This window comes from Rhinatrema bivittatum, chromosome 9, assembly GCF_901001135.1.
Source record: "Rhinatrema bivittatum chromosome 9, aRhiBiv1.1, whole genome shotgun sequence".
NCBI classification, from domain to species: Eukaryota; Metazoa; Chordata; class Amphibia; order Gymnophiona; family Rhinatrematidae; genus Rhinatrema; species Rhinatrema bivittatum.
Window position 1 is genome coordinate 58,534,398 of NC_042623.1, and position 19,719 is coordinate 58,554,116.

The window sequence follows — 19,719 nt, forward strand, 5'->3', positions numbered from 1 at the left end:
GAATATTCATTTTTATAATCGCTATTCTGTCAAATCATTTGAAGACGCGACTCTCCCAGCGATGTAAGTCTTGCTCATTTCTCTTCAACAAACCCACATAACTCAGCTGGAATAGTGGATCCAACTGCGCTGCAATTCGTACCCCAAGGTATTTCACCCCCTCCTTTACTGCCTTAAATGGGAGCCTGCATATGATCTCCGCCATGTGCTGTTCCTGAACTGAAATGTTTAATATTTCCGACTTCTCCTCATTTAATTTCATACACTGATACCTTGCCAAATTTCTCTATTTCCAGTAGCAAGAGATTTAGTGAAGTCTCTGGAAGAGCTATTGTGAACAAAACGCTGTCCGCAAATGATGATAATTTGTATTCCCCCTCCCCTACTCGGATACCCTGAATCCCCGGTAACCGTCTAATCAGCTCTGCTAAAGGTTCCAAATCCAATGCGAATAAGAGCAGTTGGGGGCATCCCTGCCTTGTACTCCCCACATGCAGGGAATGTTGGCGAATAACCCTCTTTGCCTTAAAAATAACGGGAGGCCCCGGGCAATGAAAAGGATGCTTTAAAATAACTGTCAAGTTTGGACGAAAATATCTTAAAGATCACGTCACAGTATTATGATATTAAAACAGTGCTACATTTTCAAGTCTATGTGGATGTGAAATTAAATTTAAAAAATGCCCATTACCTTTATATTAAACAGCCATGGCTTAATAGCATCGACCTCTGTAGCTCCTTTGCTGAGATTAAACACCACCAGGTACAAAGCTCGCTGTGTCATGAAGTGGGGATGTGAGCTGTAGAACTCTTCTTGTCCTAAGTAAGGTTAAGCATTTTATTTTTATAGATACAAATAAGCTCACACCCTCTACTTGCACAGCTTGCATGTGGAGACAGCAAAGAGCAGAAAGCTTCTGATCAGGATCTCTCCTGCAGTTTCAGCACATCTCCAGCAGGTGGCAAACTTTCACTGTCCAATAACAGAACGCTGCCACTGCTTGAAATATCAATTTTTTTTAATGGACTTCTCTCTTCCTGAATTTCATTTCCAGCTACATTCACATTTCAGTCCATGTGCTGCATTTTAACTAAGCGTTTAGATAAGAGCTTGGAAGGCTGGCGGGAGGGGAGAAATAACTGGGAGGGGGGAGGTTAGATTTTAGTCCATGTATCAGCCAACCCATGCACAGTTGGTCTTGGTACTCTAGGATCAGGGTCGGAGGGGCACCTGCTTATATCGCTGAGGGGGGAGAGGGGAGGGATGATGCCAAATATGTTTATTAAACCAAAGCTGTAACATATTGTGAATATAAAACCCATACTGAACAATGTCAAATTCCAAACTGTTATCAATGGTACTCTAAGGATACCTGCAAAATCCCAAACATTCAGCAGCAGTTCTCGCTTCACTTTGCCTTTCGGCTGAATCAGCCAGTCCTTCACATCTATCCCCATGGTGCTCTTTTCCTGCCCCGGCTCAGATCTGCTCTTCATGAGCTGTCGTAGCAGGACGGTTTTACCGCTCCCAGTGTTACCCACAATCATGAGCTTCATTCGGTTATATGGCACGGCCTTCTTTAAACGCTGCTGAAGAAATCTGCCAAAAACCAGCAGAATATAGGAAACAATAAGAATTCAAACTATCTGGCCAAAAGAATAGAGAGCTGATTAATCGTATGCCAAACTATTTCCACAAAACTGGCGCTTAATAGAAAAAAAAGATCCAGGTCACCTGATTATGTCTCTGGCTTTGCAGCCTACATGTTTTAAATCCAAATCAAGGTGCAGCCCATTCAAAGGAAGGTCCCAAACTTTGGAGAGCTTCCCCATTTCATCTGGGAAAGATCTCAAGTCAGGATTACAGCTTACATCAAAGGATGTCATGTTTTCAAGGAAACCAATCTCAGGAGGAATCTAAAATAATAAAAAAAAAAAAAAAAATCAACACAGAGACAAAAGGACTGGTAAATCACTACAAGGTTAATATTCATCTGAGCGCTTAACTTTCAGCCAAAATTAGGGTCCTAAATTTTGGACTGAAAATTTGTTAACTTTAGGCTCCTGAACATCGATGCTAAGCTCCTGACTTGCTCCACCTGACCCCACCCATTTGCAAAGGACCTAAATTTAGGGGCAGCTAAATGTGGATACTTGGGGTCTTAGTTAATTTTCAAAGGTACCAATTTAGGTATCTAACTCCCAAATTTAGGCATCCAAACCCTTTGAAGGCTGACTCTTATATGTCTATGGCAGTAGTTCTCAACCTAGTCCTTGGGATGCATCCAGCCAGTCTGGTTTTCAGGAGTTAGATTTCCATACAGTAGAGGCAATACATGCAAATCTATCTCATGTATATTCATTGTGCATATCCCGAAAACCAGACTGAGTGGGTGTGTCCTGAGGACTGGCTTGAGAACCACTGGTCTGTGGTATTGCTATGTCCGTAAGGTATACCTATATATCCATGGTGCATACAGTACATAAAAGGCCACTGCCTCTCGTGGGTAGAATTTCCAAATGTGTTTGTTTTGAACACACCTTGATAGAAATGAACCTCATTCATAACCCATGGTATGATGGGATAGATCTCAGTCTCTCAAATATAAATGCTCTTCTTAATATTTGCAATGTGCCAAAGAGAGCACCTTCTAGAGTTCATAGGATGTAATATATATACACGCAATATATCGAGTGCTTGGAAGTGCTTCTTAATCAGGCCCATGGCATCCAATACAAACTGGGCCTATTTCTGTATCTTTCTGCCACATTTTCTTGCATTTCTTGCACTTAAGGATTTGCTTTCTCTCCATACAATCCACAGAATAGTCGTTGGGCACTGACACTTCTGTCAGCTGTACCATTCTTTACAACATCTGGTTTTCTAGCATCAAGCTTTTTATCAGAACTATAGAGATCTTCGTTCTCTATAGTTCTGCTAGGGTTGTGGTCCCAGTGTTTTTCTGGAATGGCAATGTTACAGTGTTTACACAGTTTCCCAGGGGATGAGCTATGCTACCTTGCCATGCCTTTCTGGTGCAGGCCTTTTGACGTCCGCACATCACACCCAAAGCAAGATTTGTAACCATTTCCAGTTCTGTATTATAGAATATGCATTTATTTATTTATTTATTTTTTGTTTTTATATACCGGAAGTTCCTGTATACAATACATATCACTCCGGTTCACATTTAACAGAGATAACTATCGCCGGGGAGGCGGTTTACATGGAACATATCGAAATAATGAACGGATAATATATAATAAAGTACAATCTATTGGGAAAAACAACTAAGATCAACTTAGAACACAACTTGGAAACATATAACTGAAGTAATATAAACATTAGATTATTGCTGTAAGGCAAGGATGGTTGTTGTTGTTCTTCTTGCTTTTAGCTCTCTGGGAAAGCTTGACGGAAGAGCCAAGTCTTGAGTTTCACTTTAAAAGTAGTATGGCACGGCTCAAGGCGGAGGTCCGGTGGTAGGGAGTTCCAGAGAGACGGGCCCGCTGTAGATAGAGCACGTTTCCTCAGGGTAGATTTTGCAGGTTGGGTGATCATTCTGTTCTGGTATGCCCTTCTGGTTGGTTTTTTAGAGGAGTGTAGTTGAAGCTGGAAGGTTAAGTTGAGTGGAGAGATGTTATGTAGGGCCTTATGAATCATCATGCAGGTTTTGAACTGAATCCTGTATTTGATGGGCAGCCAATGGAGATGCTGGAGGATCGGGGTGATATGGTCCCTTTTTTTGGCGTTTGTAAGTATCCTTGCAGTGGCATTCAGTACCATCTGGAGTGGTTTGGTGGTGTATGCGGGAAGGCCCTGCAGAAGTGAATTGCAGTAATCTAGTTTAGGGAGAATGATGGCTTGGAGTACTGTGCGGAAATCCCTATAGAGTTTGTTTTGCCATTTTTATCTAAGCTGGCTTTGAACTACTTTGTCCATAGTCTACCGTCCTGTACTGCAATTATCACGCTCTGAACTTTAGGTTCAATATTACCTCTCCTCAGCTATTCCTGTGTCAAATTTTGATCTACATGGGATTTCTGAAATAAACTTTTGCCTTTCCCACTGTATCAATGCTTTTCCCTATTGTTTTTCCTTGTTTGCTGGTCTAAAAGTCTTTAAAGCATTTCTTCTCTTGTTTCGCAAATTCTGTTTCTTTTCCCTGATGTGCAGGTGGATTCACTGATTCCTTCCATTTGTTGGAAAGCTTGTCCAAATTTAAGAATGGAGACCAATAGAGCAGTTCACTTTCAAGCTTCAGCAGTCTTTGGACCTTTGAGTCAGTCAATGACGTCAAATATGCTTGGAAGCCTATGATAGTAACTGTGTATGTGTAATCTATAAGACCCATATGGCCTTCAGCTCTAGGGATGTATAAACATGACATACACTGATTCTTATAGATTGGTTTCCAGTGAGATGTTGCATCTATCCAGACATTTGGATACACCGGCCACGGAACTACAACATACAAGCGTAAAGAAATAACAAATTTCTCTACTTACACGGATGTAAAACTGAAAACTAGGTCCAGTGGCACAAGAGAACACACTGGGCTTACTGTAACTCATTTCTGCTTACATCGCATTCAGATTTCTCTCTCGTTAATTTTAACAAATGTACTGTTCATAAACAAAATGCCAAATTGACAGCATTGTAAAAGAAAAATTGCTTATCTGCTAATTTTCATTCCTGGAATACCACAGATCAGTCCAGACAAGTGGGTTTCCCATCCCTACCAGCAGATGGAGGCAGAGAATAAAAACCTTTCAGGCACTGATACTTAACCGAGAGTGCCACCTGCAGTCCCTCAGTACTGACCTATACTCAAATCAAGATGTCTAACCCTAAACTCCAAGGATCTCTCCCTCTAAGGCAAGCTGTGGAACAAGTTTGAACACCTAACCAAACTGACCCCTGAACTAGGACCAAGAAAAGGAATTTCAAATCTCAAAAAACTGAGAACTATATACAATTTTATTCATGCAGCACAAAACTTAAATTCTACATCACAAGCAGCATCCAGAATCAGGAGAAGTCTTTTGAAAATATTATCATAATGGGATGGGAGTCTGGACTGATCTGGGGTATTCCAGGAACAAAGATTATCAGGTAAGAACAGATTTTCCTTTCCTGTTCATACCCCAGATCAGTCCAGACAAGTGGGATGTACCAAGTCCCTCTACACTGGGTGGGATACCGAAAGACCTGCATGTAGCATACTTTCACCCAAGGAGTCCTCCTCTGGGGCCCTGACATCCAAACGGAAATGTCTAGTAAAAGTGTTCAAAGAGGACCATGTTGCTGCTCGACAAATCTCTTGTGGAAACACCAACTGACACTCCGCCCAGCAGGCTGCCTGTGCCCTAATGGAATGCACCCACAATCCCTCAGGGATCGACTGACTTTACAAATATAGGGTGAAACTATCGCCTCCTTTAACCAACAAGCAATCGTACTCTTAGTCACTTGGTCCACTGAATAACACAAAGAGATAGTCTGACCTCTGAAACCAATTAGTCACCTTCAGATATCTTAGGAGAACCAAACATCCATCCAAAAGGTGAAGTTCCCTTGCAGGGGAGAGTGAGATACCAAGTGTGAAACCCCCAGCAAATCCACCATCTAGCTAAGTTGAAACACCGACATGACCTTGGGCAAAAAGGAGATAATAGAACACAACGAAACACCAACATCGGAAATTCGCAAAAAAGGGCTCCCTGCACGATATGGCCTGAAGCTCTGAAATTCGTTTCACCAAACAAATCGCCACCAGGAACACCATCTTCAAGGTAAAGTCCTTCAAAGAATCCCTTCTCAAAGGGTCAAAGGGAGATCCACACAACACCCGAAGAACCAGATTAAGATTCCAGGACAGACAAATCCTATGGACTGGAGGCCGGAAATGTTTCGCTCCCTTAAGGAAATGTAACACGTCCGGATGAGAAGTGAAGGGTAGTCCTTGCAACTTTCTTCTGAAACAACTCAAGGCTGCCACATGGACTCAAAGAATTATAAGCTAAACTCTTTGAACAAGCCCTCTTGTAAAAAAAACCCAAGACTTAGACAACATTCGCCTGCAAAGGATCAGCGCCATAGACCACACACCAGAACTCAAACACTCTCCAAACTTTGATATACACCAAAGACGTAGAGGATCATCTAGGCTGAAGAAGAGTAGTAATCACCGGCTCTGAATATCCATTTAAGTGGAAATGCCGCCTCTCAAAAGACAGGCCGCTAGACAAAAGCGAACTGCCTATTCCGAAAAGATGGGTCATTGATGAATCACTCCCCTCCCCACTTAACCAGACGGCCCATCTGCCACTAGCTGAACTAGATCCGCAAACCACTGCCGGTACAGCCACACCGGGGTTACCAGGATCATTCTTCCCTGATGCTGCTCAATGTGACGCAACATCCACCTATGAGCGGCCAAGGGGGGAAGACATATAGCAGAAGCCTCCCTGGCCATGGCTGAACTAGGGCGTCGATCCCCACACTCCCCAAACTCCCTCCAGCAGCTAAAATCCTTGGCCAACTTGGCATTCTTTCTTATTGCCATGAGATCGAACTGAGATTTTCCCCACCTGCACTGAATGAACGCAAAGGCCTCCACTGACAGCTCCCATTCTCTCAGGTTCAGCTTTTGTCTGCTGAGATAATCCGCCTGACATGGTCCACACTTGCTACATGAGAGGCTGCAGGAGCTGCTAGATGAAGTTCTGCCCAGGCAAAGAGTTTGTGAACCTCCTGAGCCACCAGGTGACTCTTCATTCCGTCCTGCTGATTGATATAGGCCACAGTCGTTGATTTGTCCGAGAACACACATACTGCCCGTCCCTGAATCTGAGAAAGAAAAAACAGCAGCGCCCTCCAGACCACCCTTGTTTCCAGATGATTGATTGAACAGGATGCTTTCATCGGAGACCACTGCCCTTTAGCTGCAGATCCTTCACATATTGCTCCCCAACTGCTAAGACTGGCATCCGTGGTCACTTCCACCCAGTCCGGAACTTCCAGATCCATTCCCTTCTCCAAATTGGGCAGCAACAGCCACCACGAGTGACTGGACCTGGATTCCTCCTGGAGCAGCAATGGCAGCTGAAATTCCTCAGACAATGGATTCCAACGGGACAGGAGTGCCTGCTGAAGCAGACGCATGTGAGCAAAAGCCCATAGCACCTGAAGATAATCCCAGACCTTGGGGACCATCAGGCCCTGCAGATGAACCACTTGCAACTGTATTTGATCACTCTTTCTGGAGTAAGAAACACCCTGCCTAATCAGGTGTTGAATCATGCTCCCAGATAATCCAAGGACTGGAACGGTTCCACATGGCTCTTCGCCAGGTTTGTCACCTAGCCCAGGGACCACAGGCGCTCCATCACCCACCGAACGGAACAGCAACACTCTACCTCTGACTTAGCCCGAATAAGCCAATCATCCAGGTACAGATGCACCAATATCCCTTTTCTTCTGAGGGCCACCATCATCTTCATGAACGTTCTTGGTGCAGTAGTTAGCCCAAAGGGAAGAGCTCGAAACTGAAAATCCTCTCCTAACACAATGAAGTGAAGAAACTTCTGATGGTTTTTTTCTGATGGTAATGTGGAGCTATGCCTCCATTAGATCCAAGGAGGCCAGAAACTCCCCCTTGCACACCGCTGCAATCGCCATCCGCAACATTTCCACCTGAAAGTGTGGCACACACAAGACCGCATTGACTCTTTGCAGATCTAGAATGGGCCGAAACAAGCCCTCCTTCTTGGTGATCATGAAGTACACGGAATACCTTCCTCAGCCCTGCTTCTCCTGTGGTACCAGGAAGATGGCTTCCAATCACTGCAGCTGCAGAAGAGTGTCCCACACTACTGCCCGCTTCAAAGGCGAAGCGCAACAGGATACCACAAAGGCCTCTTTGAGGGGGGGAGGTAGTCGGGAAAATTCTAAGACACAGCCGTCCCTTATTACTTTTGAGAACCACTGGTCGGAAGTGATTCTGGTCCACACCTCGTAAAAAAATCGGTATAATTTTCCTCCGACAGCCACCAGGTAGGAGTGGACCAGTCCGCCTTCATTGGACTAAATTCGTACCTCCAGAACTCTGTCCTGCACTATTTCTGGTTGACCTATGGGTTCCTCAAAAGCACTGCTGTCTTCCTGAAACCTGCTTGTGTGTGGATCCAGAAGAACCTCTACTGGATTGAAATCTCCTCATCTCATGGAAACGAGCGCGAGACAGGAAGGTCTTCATATTTCCCTTATTATCTTTGAGCAAGCTATTCCCCTTAGAATCTGCCAAATGCTTCATCAGCTTCTCCAGGTCCTCCCCAAACAACAACTTTCCTTTGAAGGGGAGATTACAAAGCTGCGCTTTTGACCAAAACATCCACTGACCAAATACGTAACCACAGGAGTAGGGGGCCATTGGTGGGAGTACCTCCTTTCATGGGAGCGTTACGGCCCAGAAGAAAACTCTTGGGAGCCAGAACACAACATCTTGGATAAAAGCCTCCTTCTGCAGTTTCATCGTGCCCATCCGAGCAAACCCAGACCTCCAAGAGATGGGTGTAAGGGGAGGGTACTGTTGCGTGTGCCGGCCACAGCAGACCCGCGGTCAGGACCTCTTACCCTGCGGCCAGGCCCTCTTATCCACATTTGCCTGCTCCAGCACCTGGTTCTGCTGCTCTCGTGGCCGGTGGCCGCCGCCTCCAACCCTGGGCCACTCCTCGTGCTCCCAGCTCCTCTGAGGATGTCCCTGCTCGGTCCACGGGGAGACACCGCCGTCTCGCACCATGCTCCTCCCTAGGCGCACGCATGCACATCAGCTGTACTTTTAAAGGGGCAGCGGTGGGAACCTCACCCGCGGCCTCGGATGACGTCACTGGGTCCCGGTATATAAGGCCGGGCCAAGCCACTGCTTCCTTGCCTTGGCAACAAATCTCCACGCTGGTCGTGTCCTCAGTTGCTTGTTCCTGTGTCTCCTCTATGTTCTTGGTTCCTGTTTCGTCTCTGTTCCTGATTCGGATACCCTTTCCTACTCCTGTGTTTGTGTCTACCTTGCTTGTTCCATTGACTGACCTCCCAGCTTTGACCTCTGCTTCACCTGACTACGCTACTTTTTGTCCTCTGGAAGCGACTACTGCTTCGCCTGACCCCACTACTTTTTGTCCTCTGGAATCGACCACTGCTTCGCCTGACCCCGCTACTGCTAGTCTCCTGGGATTGACCACTGCTTCATCTGACTATGCTACTGCCCGTCTCCTGGTCTGACATTTGCCTTGCCTGACTATTCAGCTGACTTCTGGTATTGACCCACGCTTGCCTTTCTACTCCCCTTGCCTGCCGCCTGCCTTGACTTCAGCCTGCTCCACGACGCTCCTCTCGTCTTCTTTCTGGACTTGGCCTTTCAGGCTTCAGCATGTTCTTACTCGGGCACCCTCTGCCTTCCTCCTGTACCCTTTGGCACCCGGGTCTCCGCCTCATCCAGATCGGACTACCTATTCCTGCTACTGCTGCTGGCCCCTAGTTGACCTCCTCATCGTCCCAGAGAAGCCCTCGGTCAGAGGCCCACCTAAGTCCAGCCAGCCCTGGTATCCAAGGGCTCAACCTGTGGGGAACGACGGCTGTATTGGCGAAGCTCCAGCCGGCCTCCATCAGTCAGCCAAGCTCTGCCTGCCGATGGTGGGGACCCATAGGGCTTGCCCTGTGGGTAGCATCAACCCCACCTTGGCCCAAGGGTCCACCTCCTGCGCAACACTGCAGACATCATATCCCTAGCCAAAGCGTGAAGCATATCATACAGGGCATCCGCCACATAGGCCACCCCCGCTTTCAACCGAGCATCCTGACTAGAATCAGCAGATGTCCCAGTGGTCTTCTCCTGTGCCTACTGCACCCAGCACAAACAAGCTCTCTGCAATAGACTTGCGCAGATCGCAGCTCTAAAGCTCAGAGCTGAGACCACAAACAACTTCTTTAACAGGATCTCCAGCTTTTGGTCTTGGACATCCTTCAAGGCCGGTGACCCTGCCACAGGAATGGTCATTTTCTCTGTCACTGCCGCACCCATGTTTGGAAGCTTCCACAGCTGTAAGATGTCCTCCGGCAGGGGATACAACCTAGCCATAGCCCTGGCCACTTTCAATCCTGCTTCTGGAAAATCTCACTCCTGGTCGATCAGCTTCTTCACCTTCTTTGGCAAAGGGAATGCCTTTGGCGGTCTATGCAGCCCTTCCAACACCAGGTTTACCCCCTCGTTGTCGGAATCCTCATGCACAACCTTAATCCCAAGCTGCTCCAGAACCTGAGGGATGAGAGGACGCAACTCCTCCTTATGGCATAACCTGCCCCTCAGGTCATCCCCTTCTGCCAGAGGGCCATCATCTGCATCCGGGTCACCACCCATTGGAGCAGTCGCAGAATCTGCGCCCTTACCAGCACCCCGGTCCACTTGTGATCATCACCATCAGAATCCTCCAAGGAATCCTCCCCTCGCGATTGATCCAGGCCCAAACATAAAATGCCCCCCCCCCCCCCGATTTCGGAGGCGCCTCAGCCCAAGACTTCTTAGCCTTGCCTCGGGACCTCGGTATGGCTGGCCGCTTTCCCTCCCACCAGCTCCTTCTTAGTGAGATAGGCCTCATGCTGCAATAAAACAAAATCCATGGAAAGCCTGCCATGGTCTCTCTGCTCTGCAGCTGCCAGGCCCTCCCCTGGGTTTGCTGACAAGTCTTCTCCAGATTCCTGGTGAACTGGAAAAAGTGGGGTAGGGGAGCCCCTGCATTCCCCATCCATGGCAGGACTCCTGCCAATGGAGCTAAGATGGTTCTCTTCTCTTTCATTACCCCCTCGGGGCCTCCTGTACAGGGCCTGCAGCAAGAGTGCAGCGCCTGCTCCCTGATCCCTGTGTCGAGGCTCCCTCGCCTCCAGAGGCATAGCTAGGGCTGCTGTGAAGTAGGATAGCCTCCCCTCGCAGGTCCGAGAGGTTTTCCCGTGCTCAGCAGGAGATGACATAGTGAGTGATGCACCCGTGGCTAAAAATAACCCCGAGCAGGAGAAAAGAAAGCCGCCATTGTCCCGGCTCCAGGTGCTGAAAAACAGCACAAGCCAAGTGGTTCCCCGTTGACCCCAACACCGAGCCGACAAAGAAACAGGCCTCTCTCTAATTTTTTAATTTTTCTTTTTAACTTCATCTCTTAAAGAGACAGCCTCCCGAGCAACCCAGAAAAACCAAAAGTTATGCTTTCCTGTTTCTGGGTGCTCCAGGATGCTGCAGACAGCTGGACTGGGTGAGAGGGCCTCAGGGGAGCGAGGGAACCAGGACCCCTGGCTTTCCCTCCCCCGGAATCAAGGGTCGAGCCTGGCCAGGGATTTCCAACCCCCCGCTCGCCCTGCTCAACCAGAGGGATGGCCCACAAAGGAACCTAACACCTTTAGGAGCTCCATCTTCAGTTCTTCTGTCTTTTCTCTAACACTAGCCTAAATGTTACTTTTTTTTTTTTAAACTACTATCAGACTGCAGGTTTGCACCTCTACCATCTGCTGGAGACAGAGAGATACTGAGGGACTGCAGGTGGTACTCTTGGTTAAGTAGCAGTGCCTGAAAAGTTTTTATTCTCTGTCTCCATCTGCTAGTAGAGATGCAAAATTCACTTGTCTGAACTGTCTGATCTGGGGTATGAACAAGAACTGAATTCTTCCCATTTATCTACAGAGCAGGGACATCTGAGGCAGTGACAGTCCACACTGTCCCACACTATTAATCTTCATAATCATTTTTTATTTATATCAATATCTTTCATGACAATTCAAAGAGGATTACATTCAGGTACTGTAGGTATTGTGAAACCAATTTTACTCATCCCTGATATAAAGGGACATCAGGGCATGGGATAAACACTGTGGATGGGCTAGAGGATGGGAATAAATAAAATAGCTTGGGGGTAACCGACACGGCTCGGAGGTTACTACCTTGGGAAGCTTGCTGGGCAGATTGGAAGGGCCATTTTGGTCTTTTTCTGCCGTCATTACTATATTACCAGAGTGAAAGGGTAATTCATTCTCCATAGCAGTGCAATCTTTGGTTTCTCATGTCACATATCCCACTAAATGGCTCTCAATACTAAGAACTATTGGGTACCACTGACCTGAACCTGTAAGAGTGACCTGGAGGGAAAAGGATTTATAACCATCCAGCCTGCCTACCAAATGAAGAATGAACATTTTGGGAACTAAACTAATCGACGAAGGATTACATTCTGGAAAGAAATTAGCCAGAGTAGTACCATCTAAAAGGAAGCATTTATTTTAACAAACCATTAAAGTACAGGATTTAATTCATAGCTTCTGAATGTGGTCTATTATACCCATTGGATGGATATATATTAGGCATGCACTGCAGGTCCAGTAATTAATCTTATGAGGTACAAATTAAAAAAAAAAAAAGTCACAGGTACTTAAACATGTCTATGAATTAAACTTCTTGCTTCCTTTTCAGTTAATAAAATAAATTTAAAAAAAAAAATCTGACACAACAGAAGATTTGGGGGTAGATTTTCAAAGGGTTACACGCATAACCCCCTAAAACCTACCCCTGCGTGCGCCGAGTCTATTTTGAATAGGCTCGGTGGCGCGCACAAGCCCCAGGACGCACGTATGTCCCGGGGCTTCGAAAAATGGGCGACCCGGGAGTGGGACCGCGGTCCGGGGGCAGGTCCGGGGGACGTGGCGGCAGTCCGGGGGCTATCCAGGGGCGTTGCCGAGTGCCCCGACACAGCAGCCTGTGTCGGGGCCTGGCGCACCGGCAGTGAGTCGGCACGCAAGTTATGCCTACCTCTGGCAAGCGTAACTATACGAAACAAGGTGGGGATTTAGGTAGGGCTGGGGGGTGGGTAAAGGTGGGGGGGGGAGGGGACCAAAAAAAAGTTCCCTCCGATTTCGGAGCAGCGTTGGAGGGAACGGGGAAAGCCATCGGGCCTCCCCTAGGACTCGGCGCGCGCAAGGTGCACAAATGTGCACCCCCTTGCGCGCACTGACCCCGGATTTTATAACATGCGCGCGGCAACACGCACATGTTATAAAATTGGGTGTACATTTGTGCACGCCGGGTAGCGCGTGCAAAATTATAAATTGGCCCCTTGGTTTGTTTGATGTTTGTTCTTTCGGAAGAAATTTGGTGACTTACTTGGAGAAAGACTATGATCTGCCTTCAAAAATAACTGTTTTTGATTAAAAACAAACAAGCAAAAAATCTGACAAAGGCATAGAGGGAAAACCCCTTTTAGGGAGTCAGGCTTACTGAGTTTACACTGTCTGCTGAACAATGGGGCAGATGATGAGTTCAAAAGCTAATTGTCAGAACATATAAAGTAACCACACTTGAATTTATTATGGGAACCTCTAAAAATTATTCCAATCCCTTTTTCAGATACACTCAAAGAAAACCAATGCAGTAATTAAGAGGCAATCTTTTAACTATTACGCCAAAAAGAGGAATGTTTTGGGACCGCCGACTTCTTTTCCTCAGTCTGACCACTGCTCAAACAAGTCCTCCCCTGCTGTCGGTGCTGCACAGAAAAGCAATCAGATGCTAATTATCCTAGTGACCCTGCACGTGCAAGCTTCCCCGCAATGTTATTTCCGCTAGCGATAATCACACGCAGTGGTGCTATTGCACCTTCCCGGCCAGCACCAAATGCACCCTCTCTCCCGGTCTCTGAGAACATCAGCACCAAAATGCAGAAATGCCGACTGAGATCGCACCCAACGCACCTTGGTTTACCAGAGAGGTTTCATTCCCATCCTGGCGTGCACAAAACCTACCCATCGGGAGGTCCCCGGGAAAGGCCAGAGCCGCTTTCAACATCTGGAAGGGGGCTCCGAGTTTGCCCCAGAGCACCCGCTTTACCTCCTTTAACGCATTGTGAGACAGAAGCAGCTTCTCGAGTCGCGCCCACCGCTGAGGATTCTTGCGGAGGTTCAAGGTGCTGATCTGATTGTAGCTCAACAGCAGCTCCCGTAGGTTTAACGACTCCCAGCATTCGGGCCCAGGGAGGTCCCAAATTCCATTGCTGCTTAAATCCACTGATCGCAAACTTAAGAAAACAAAACAACAAAAACAACCATTTCAGCAACCACTAGGACACGTGCAGACAGGCGAAAATACAGCGAAGCGGACACACCAAGGATAAGTCATATTGTGCACATAGCTATCCAAATATATTTCACCTGCGGACCTTGCACTGATATTCAAGGGGCAAAATGTCCCTTTGAAAAGAACATGAGGAAAAAGTAGCCTGCCAAATCTTCCCCTGCTGTTTATGTAGCTAAAATGAGGCGCCTGTGTTTGAAATCGCAAACACCTGCATGTAACTTCCACATTAGGCCCCCAGGAAGGCCTCCCCTTACTGCAGGTAAACTTACATGCATACAGGGCGGGCAGTATTCAACAAGCCCATGCACGTGGCCAAAACACTGTTTTGCCCTCTGTAAATGGCTTTGGATAACACCCTCATTGTGCAGTTTTATCTACAGGTGGACTGTAATGAGGCTAAACATGACCAGATGTGAGCTGGGGTAACATTCACAGAAAATGTGCTTTTCAGGATCTGGATGGCTAGGGGAGGAATTTTATAAAAGGCTGCATAAATCTGTAGGCTGTTATGCCATTTTCAGAGCAAACGTAAGCATGTATGCTCGCTTTGAAAATTACCCCAGAAAAACTATGCCCACACATTTGATACACGTCGTGTTGTTGAGAATTTAGGCATTAGTTTTTAAAATCTAAAAGTATGCACATAAATTCCAATCCCACCCAGATTCCATCCCAAAACACCTCTCAATGTTGCATGTAAATGTACAGGGCGTATGTGTATAATTTTTCACACGCATAGGGATCAGACAATTTTCTTCTCTCCCTTTGGCACAAAATGTCACCCTCTTACCCCCCTGAAGTAACTCTCCCCTCCTACTCCTCCAGCACAAATCCTCCCTATAAAAACTTACCCCCACACACACTGCCTCCTTCACCTTTTTCCCACTGGAGCCCCACCAGGTCCCAAATCAGACAGATGTAATCCTCAGTACTTCCTGCCCTGCCAGTGGCTTGGATATTTTAATGTGATAGAAAATAACTGTATCATGTTATTTTTAATACTGAACATTATTATTTTTTTGTTTTGCCTGCCTCTCCTGTCTGCTACCTGCCCCTTGAATGTGTAAATAATTACTGCTTCCTGCAAAAATTGTAAATATTATTACCCTGTTCGAATTATATTTAATGCTGTTACCTATCTTAATCTTCCTGCCTTTATGTCAACTATTCTGGTTCTATGTACCTCTTCTTTTTGTTAAACCGTTCCGTGTAAACCGATATGATGTGAAAATGAATACCGGTATATACAAACTTGAAATAAATAAATAAATATGTACTATTGTATTTTGCATTTTTTATGTATTTTGAATAGGTTTTTATTTGTTGCCTGACAGCTTCAGGATTATTATATGCAATACTATGTTGTGAATTTCTATTTGCTTTTTTTCTATTAGGTACTGCATGCTGATTGGATTATTAACCTTGGAAAGAGAGATTAATCACAAATTAAATTTAATCTAGAATGGTACAATTGATCCAAATTTCCCTTTGCCCCATACTTGAGGAGCAAAGAAGAGCCTTATCTGCTGGATCTCTTAAGTCCCCGATCACTCCTGTCTGATTTGAGACCAGGAGCTCCAGCACATAAAAGGAGGCTCCCAGGCAGGGAGAGTGGAGGCCAGCACTGGAGAAAGGAGGCATTTGAAGATTACTGTAAGGGAGATAGGGTTTGGAAACAAAGGCAGGGCTACTTCCAGGAGAAGGGGATGATGTGCCTGGGAGGGAGACAATGTGAGTGCAAGGAGATCCAGCTAACTGCACTTTAGGGATCCTGGTGCACAATGCCAAGAGCATCAGTAAGCACATTACCTTATTGATGCTCTCATGGGAGTGGGACGCAAACTACACCTCTTGGGATACAATTAACTATCCAATGCTTACTGCAATCCATATTAAGCCTCTTTAACATATAAGGGGGCCCCCAAAACTGCCCCTTATTACAGTGCATCAGCTGTATCAACTTACCCTGCACGTAGTAAATGATATTAGAGTGGGACTAGAAGTGTTTACAAGAGATTTGACACTCCCTGGCGGGAGGTGTCAAGAGTTTAATGAACTCCTGTACCCCTGTGGTCAGGGTTCTTCACAACACTCCCCCAAGAGAGAGGTGCTGGTGGAGGGAGGGTCTTTCCAAAGGAAGAGGGAAACTACCAGTCCTGCCTCCTGTCCTGAAAAGGTGGCAAGACCCCAAGGTGTGGGTTCACAGGCCTTCAGAATTAGGGAGGTCATGTCTTGGGGTCCCAAGTAGCTTCCTGAGGGTTTCTAAGTTTCCTGAAGTTCCATGTCAGAAGGATTGCTTCAAAGGTTATAAAAAGAGGATTGGCCTTTGTGGGAGATCAGAGAGAAAGCTGCCTAATCAGGGAAGGTCCTAAGAGTTGCTGACTCAAAAAAGGAATTGGCCAAAAGTTTTGAATTCTGGAAGAGAAAGACTTAAAGAGAAACAGAAGGACAGCTGCATCCAGAGAACAGCTACCAAGGTGTGTCCAGAAAGACAGTGTACCTGACTCAGGAAGTCTGCCTGCCCATATGTTCAAAATTGTTGAGATTGAGTTGTGTGTGCTAATCTGTATTGACAGTGCACTAAGCACTGGTGTCCTCTCTGGGGATTTTGTTTTTGTGCATTCAGTGACCACTGAAGGATTTTTTTTTTTTTAACAAGAACTACATGTGGAGTATGTTTTTGCTCCTACTGGATCAGCTACAGAGGTGTTCCAGATAAGAGAAGTTCTTAATGGACCTAAAAGACTGACTCTACCCCTGTGGGGGGGGGGGGAAGAACCCAGCAGCATGGGTCCAATGCTGGCCTATAACCTCCCCTGTTAGCCCCTGCATGCCAGGAGAAGTGGGGGCAGGGGGTTACAAAAAAATGACCTGCTTTGCATGCAACACAGCTCATTAATTTTATCCACTGTCAAATTTTTTTTTAGCATTATCAAAAATTATAATGCATGTTAAAATCATGGTAACAAGTGCCAATGCTGGTGTTAGAGGCAATGGGCCCTTTGCATCTAAGCAGCCCCTGTGACTTGCCGTGAGGCCAGTTCAAAAAAGTGTGCTCAGCATAGCGCGCGGTTTTAACTTTCAGTTGTGCGCACATTTTTTATACACAAACTCTGTCAGTGCAGGAGTTTTGTTCACAAAAAAAGAGGTTTACAACATTCTGCCATGCTAATGAGGGCATAATGTATTACTCCACAATGCAGAAAGATGTGCTGTGCTGGCTAACCTCCTGTTTTCTCAGCACTGGAAAGTAAAGTTTCTGGAGCTGATGTTAAGTTACAGGCAGAAGCTAGAGTTCTGGCACCGGAAACTGCAGCTGGGATTTTATGCATAGAGAACCTGCTCTGTGCACATAAAGAACGTTTCCCATGATTAAAATATGATTTATGCACACAAAAAATACTTTCTGCACCAAGAACATTTTTTTATGCGCACAAATCCTATTTTATATGTGCAGTTTTCCACGTTTGTGATGTGTGCAGATAATAAGACCTTTTAAATAAAATTAATTAAATAAAATATGATTTTTGCACCAAAAAAAAAAAAAAAACTATCTACACAGAAAGCACTTTTGTGCACATAAATCTGATTTGTGGAAAACATGACGTGTGCACATAAGCCATGTTTTGTGCACCTAAACTTGCTTTTCTGTGTGTTAAGCTTTTTCTGTGCACACATTTTCTGCTCTGTGTGCATTTTTTTAACACCTGATGCATTAGCATAACATTAGCTTAATGCATTGGGAGTTTCCAAAAAATTAACAATTCAGTTTTTTTGCATTGGCCTCCTAGTGAGTCAGTGAAGACCCAGGACTAGAAGATAGAATCTGTTTTGTTCGTGGACCCTTGGACTGGTTGGAACAGAAGATGGAGTGCTGTAGAGGTCCACAGCGAATCTCCCAACCAGGAGGCGGTTCAGAAACTCGGTGCTGGCTGACCCGCTGGTCTATGGAGAAGTCCTTTGCGACCAAGGACTAAATCCTCACTGGACGGATGGACGGTGTTGGACCGGAGAGGTAGAAGACTCTTCGCCCTGGAGACTGGCACTCCCCCGGGAGGAGCCCTTAGGAGTCTAGCCGCTGGGACTTTAGGAGATTCACCCTGGAAGCCGAAGTCCCCCCAGGAGGAGCCCGTAGGGACACGGCCGCTGGGACTTAGGCGACTTCCTGACGATGCGGGTGGTCCGGATGCAGGCACCTCCTGCAGGTCGTGGGTCCGGATGGCTGGCACCTCCAGCAGGTCGTAGGAAATCCAGAAGTCGGTCCAGGAGTCGGAGTCCAAGGATGGTCCGCAGCCAGTCCAGGGGTCGGTATCCGGAGAGCGGTCCAAAGCCAGTCCAGGGTCGGAGCCAGAGAGCGATCCAAAACCAATCCAGGGGTCAAAGCCAGAGAGAGATCCAAAAGCCAGTCCATGGGTCAAGTCCGGAAGAATCAACAGCGAAGGGAAGGCAAAAGCAGGACGAAGGCAACCAAGACCACAGCAAGAACACACCAACTCCAGGAACCTTGTTGCAAGGCGCTGGAGGATCCTAGATGCAAGATACTTGTACCTGAAGGCGTCTGACGTCATCCCCAGCTGTTCAGCTGATTTTCCTGCGCTGGCCCCTTTAAGGGAGGCTCCTCCTCGCGCGCGCGTCAGGGGGCGGGGCCAGCCGCACCGAGCCGTCGACATCTCTCCCGAGGAGGGAGAGATGCGCTGGAGGGCCTGCAGGCCCGAGGAAGCACCAAAACGGCCCGGGCCGCCCCCGAGGTAGGTGGAGCGACCGGGGCACGGCCCGGGACCGCAACAGTACCCCCCCTCCTACGCCCCCTCCCTGGAGGCCGGGGTTTACTTGGGTGGTCGAGATGGAACTGGTGGAGGAGATTCTTGTCCAGAATATTGGAAGATGGCTCCCAAGAATTCTCCTCAGGACCATACCCTTCCCATGAGAGTAGGTACTCCCACTGGTGGCGATGAAACCGAACGTCCAAAACCTCCTTTACAGTATAAATGCTATCTGCTTCAGCTTCGGTGGTAGTAGGTACTGGGGTTTTTATCATGGAAGGAGGAAAGTACCAACGGTTTAAGCAAGGATACGTGAAATACATTATGTATCCGCAGCATGGAAGGTAAATGTAGGCGGTAGGATACTGCCCCTACCCGTTCCAAGACCGTGAATGGGCCCACAAACTTGGCAGCTAAGCGCATGGACGGGAGTCGTAGATGAAGATTCTTGGTACTTAACCAAACTTTACTGCCTGGGAGGAAGACCGGAGCTGGCCGTCTTCGGCGGTCGGCAAACATTTTTGCTTTAGCCGAGGCAAGTTGGAGTTTCTCTTGAGTGGAAGTCCACAAGGAGTGTAGCTGCTGGGCGGTGAGCTGGGCTGCCGGAGAGCTATCTGATAGAGGCAACGGTAGAGGAGGCCTACGGGTTTTTCCATAAACAAGCTGAAACGGAGACTGGCCGGTGGCTGAATGCTTATGACAATTATAGGAGAATTCGGCCCAAGGTAGGAGGGTGACCCAATCATCTTGCAAGTCCCCAACAAAAGCTTGAAGAAAGGCCTTCAATGTCCGGT

General features: G+C 46.9%; 1 protein-coding gene across 2 annotated transcripts in view; it reads right to left on the bottom strand.

Annotated features, from left to right (window-relative positions):
- LRRK2 (leucine rich repeat kinase 2) overlaps positions 1-19,719 on the bottom strand; it is a 584,366-nt gene that overhangs the window by 250,591 nt on the left and 314,056 nt on the right. For both annotated transcript variants that reach the window (XM_029617357.1, XM_029617356.1), the window contains 4 exons: positions 13,917-14,103; positions 1,736-1,917; positions 1,374-1,600; positions 692-819 (listed from right to left, as the gene is read on the bottom strand). In XM_029617357.1, coding sequence (XP_029473217.1) covers positions 692-819; positions 1,374-1,600; positions 1,736-1,917; positions 13,917-14,103 — 724 coding nt within the window. The remainder of the gene's footprint in view (positions 1-691; positions 820-1,373; positions 1,601-1,735; positions 1,918-13,916; positions 14,104-19,719) is intronic.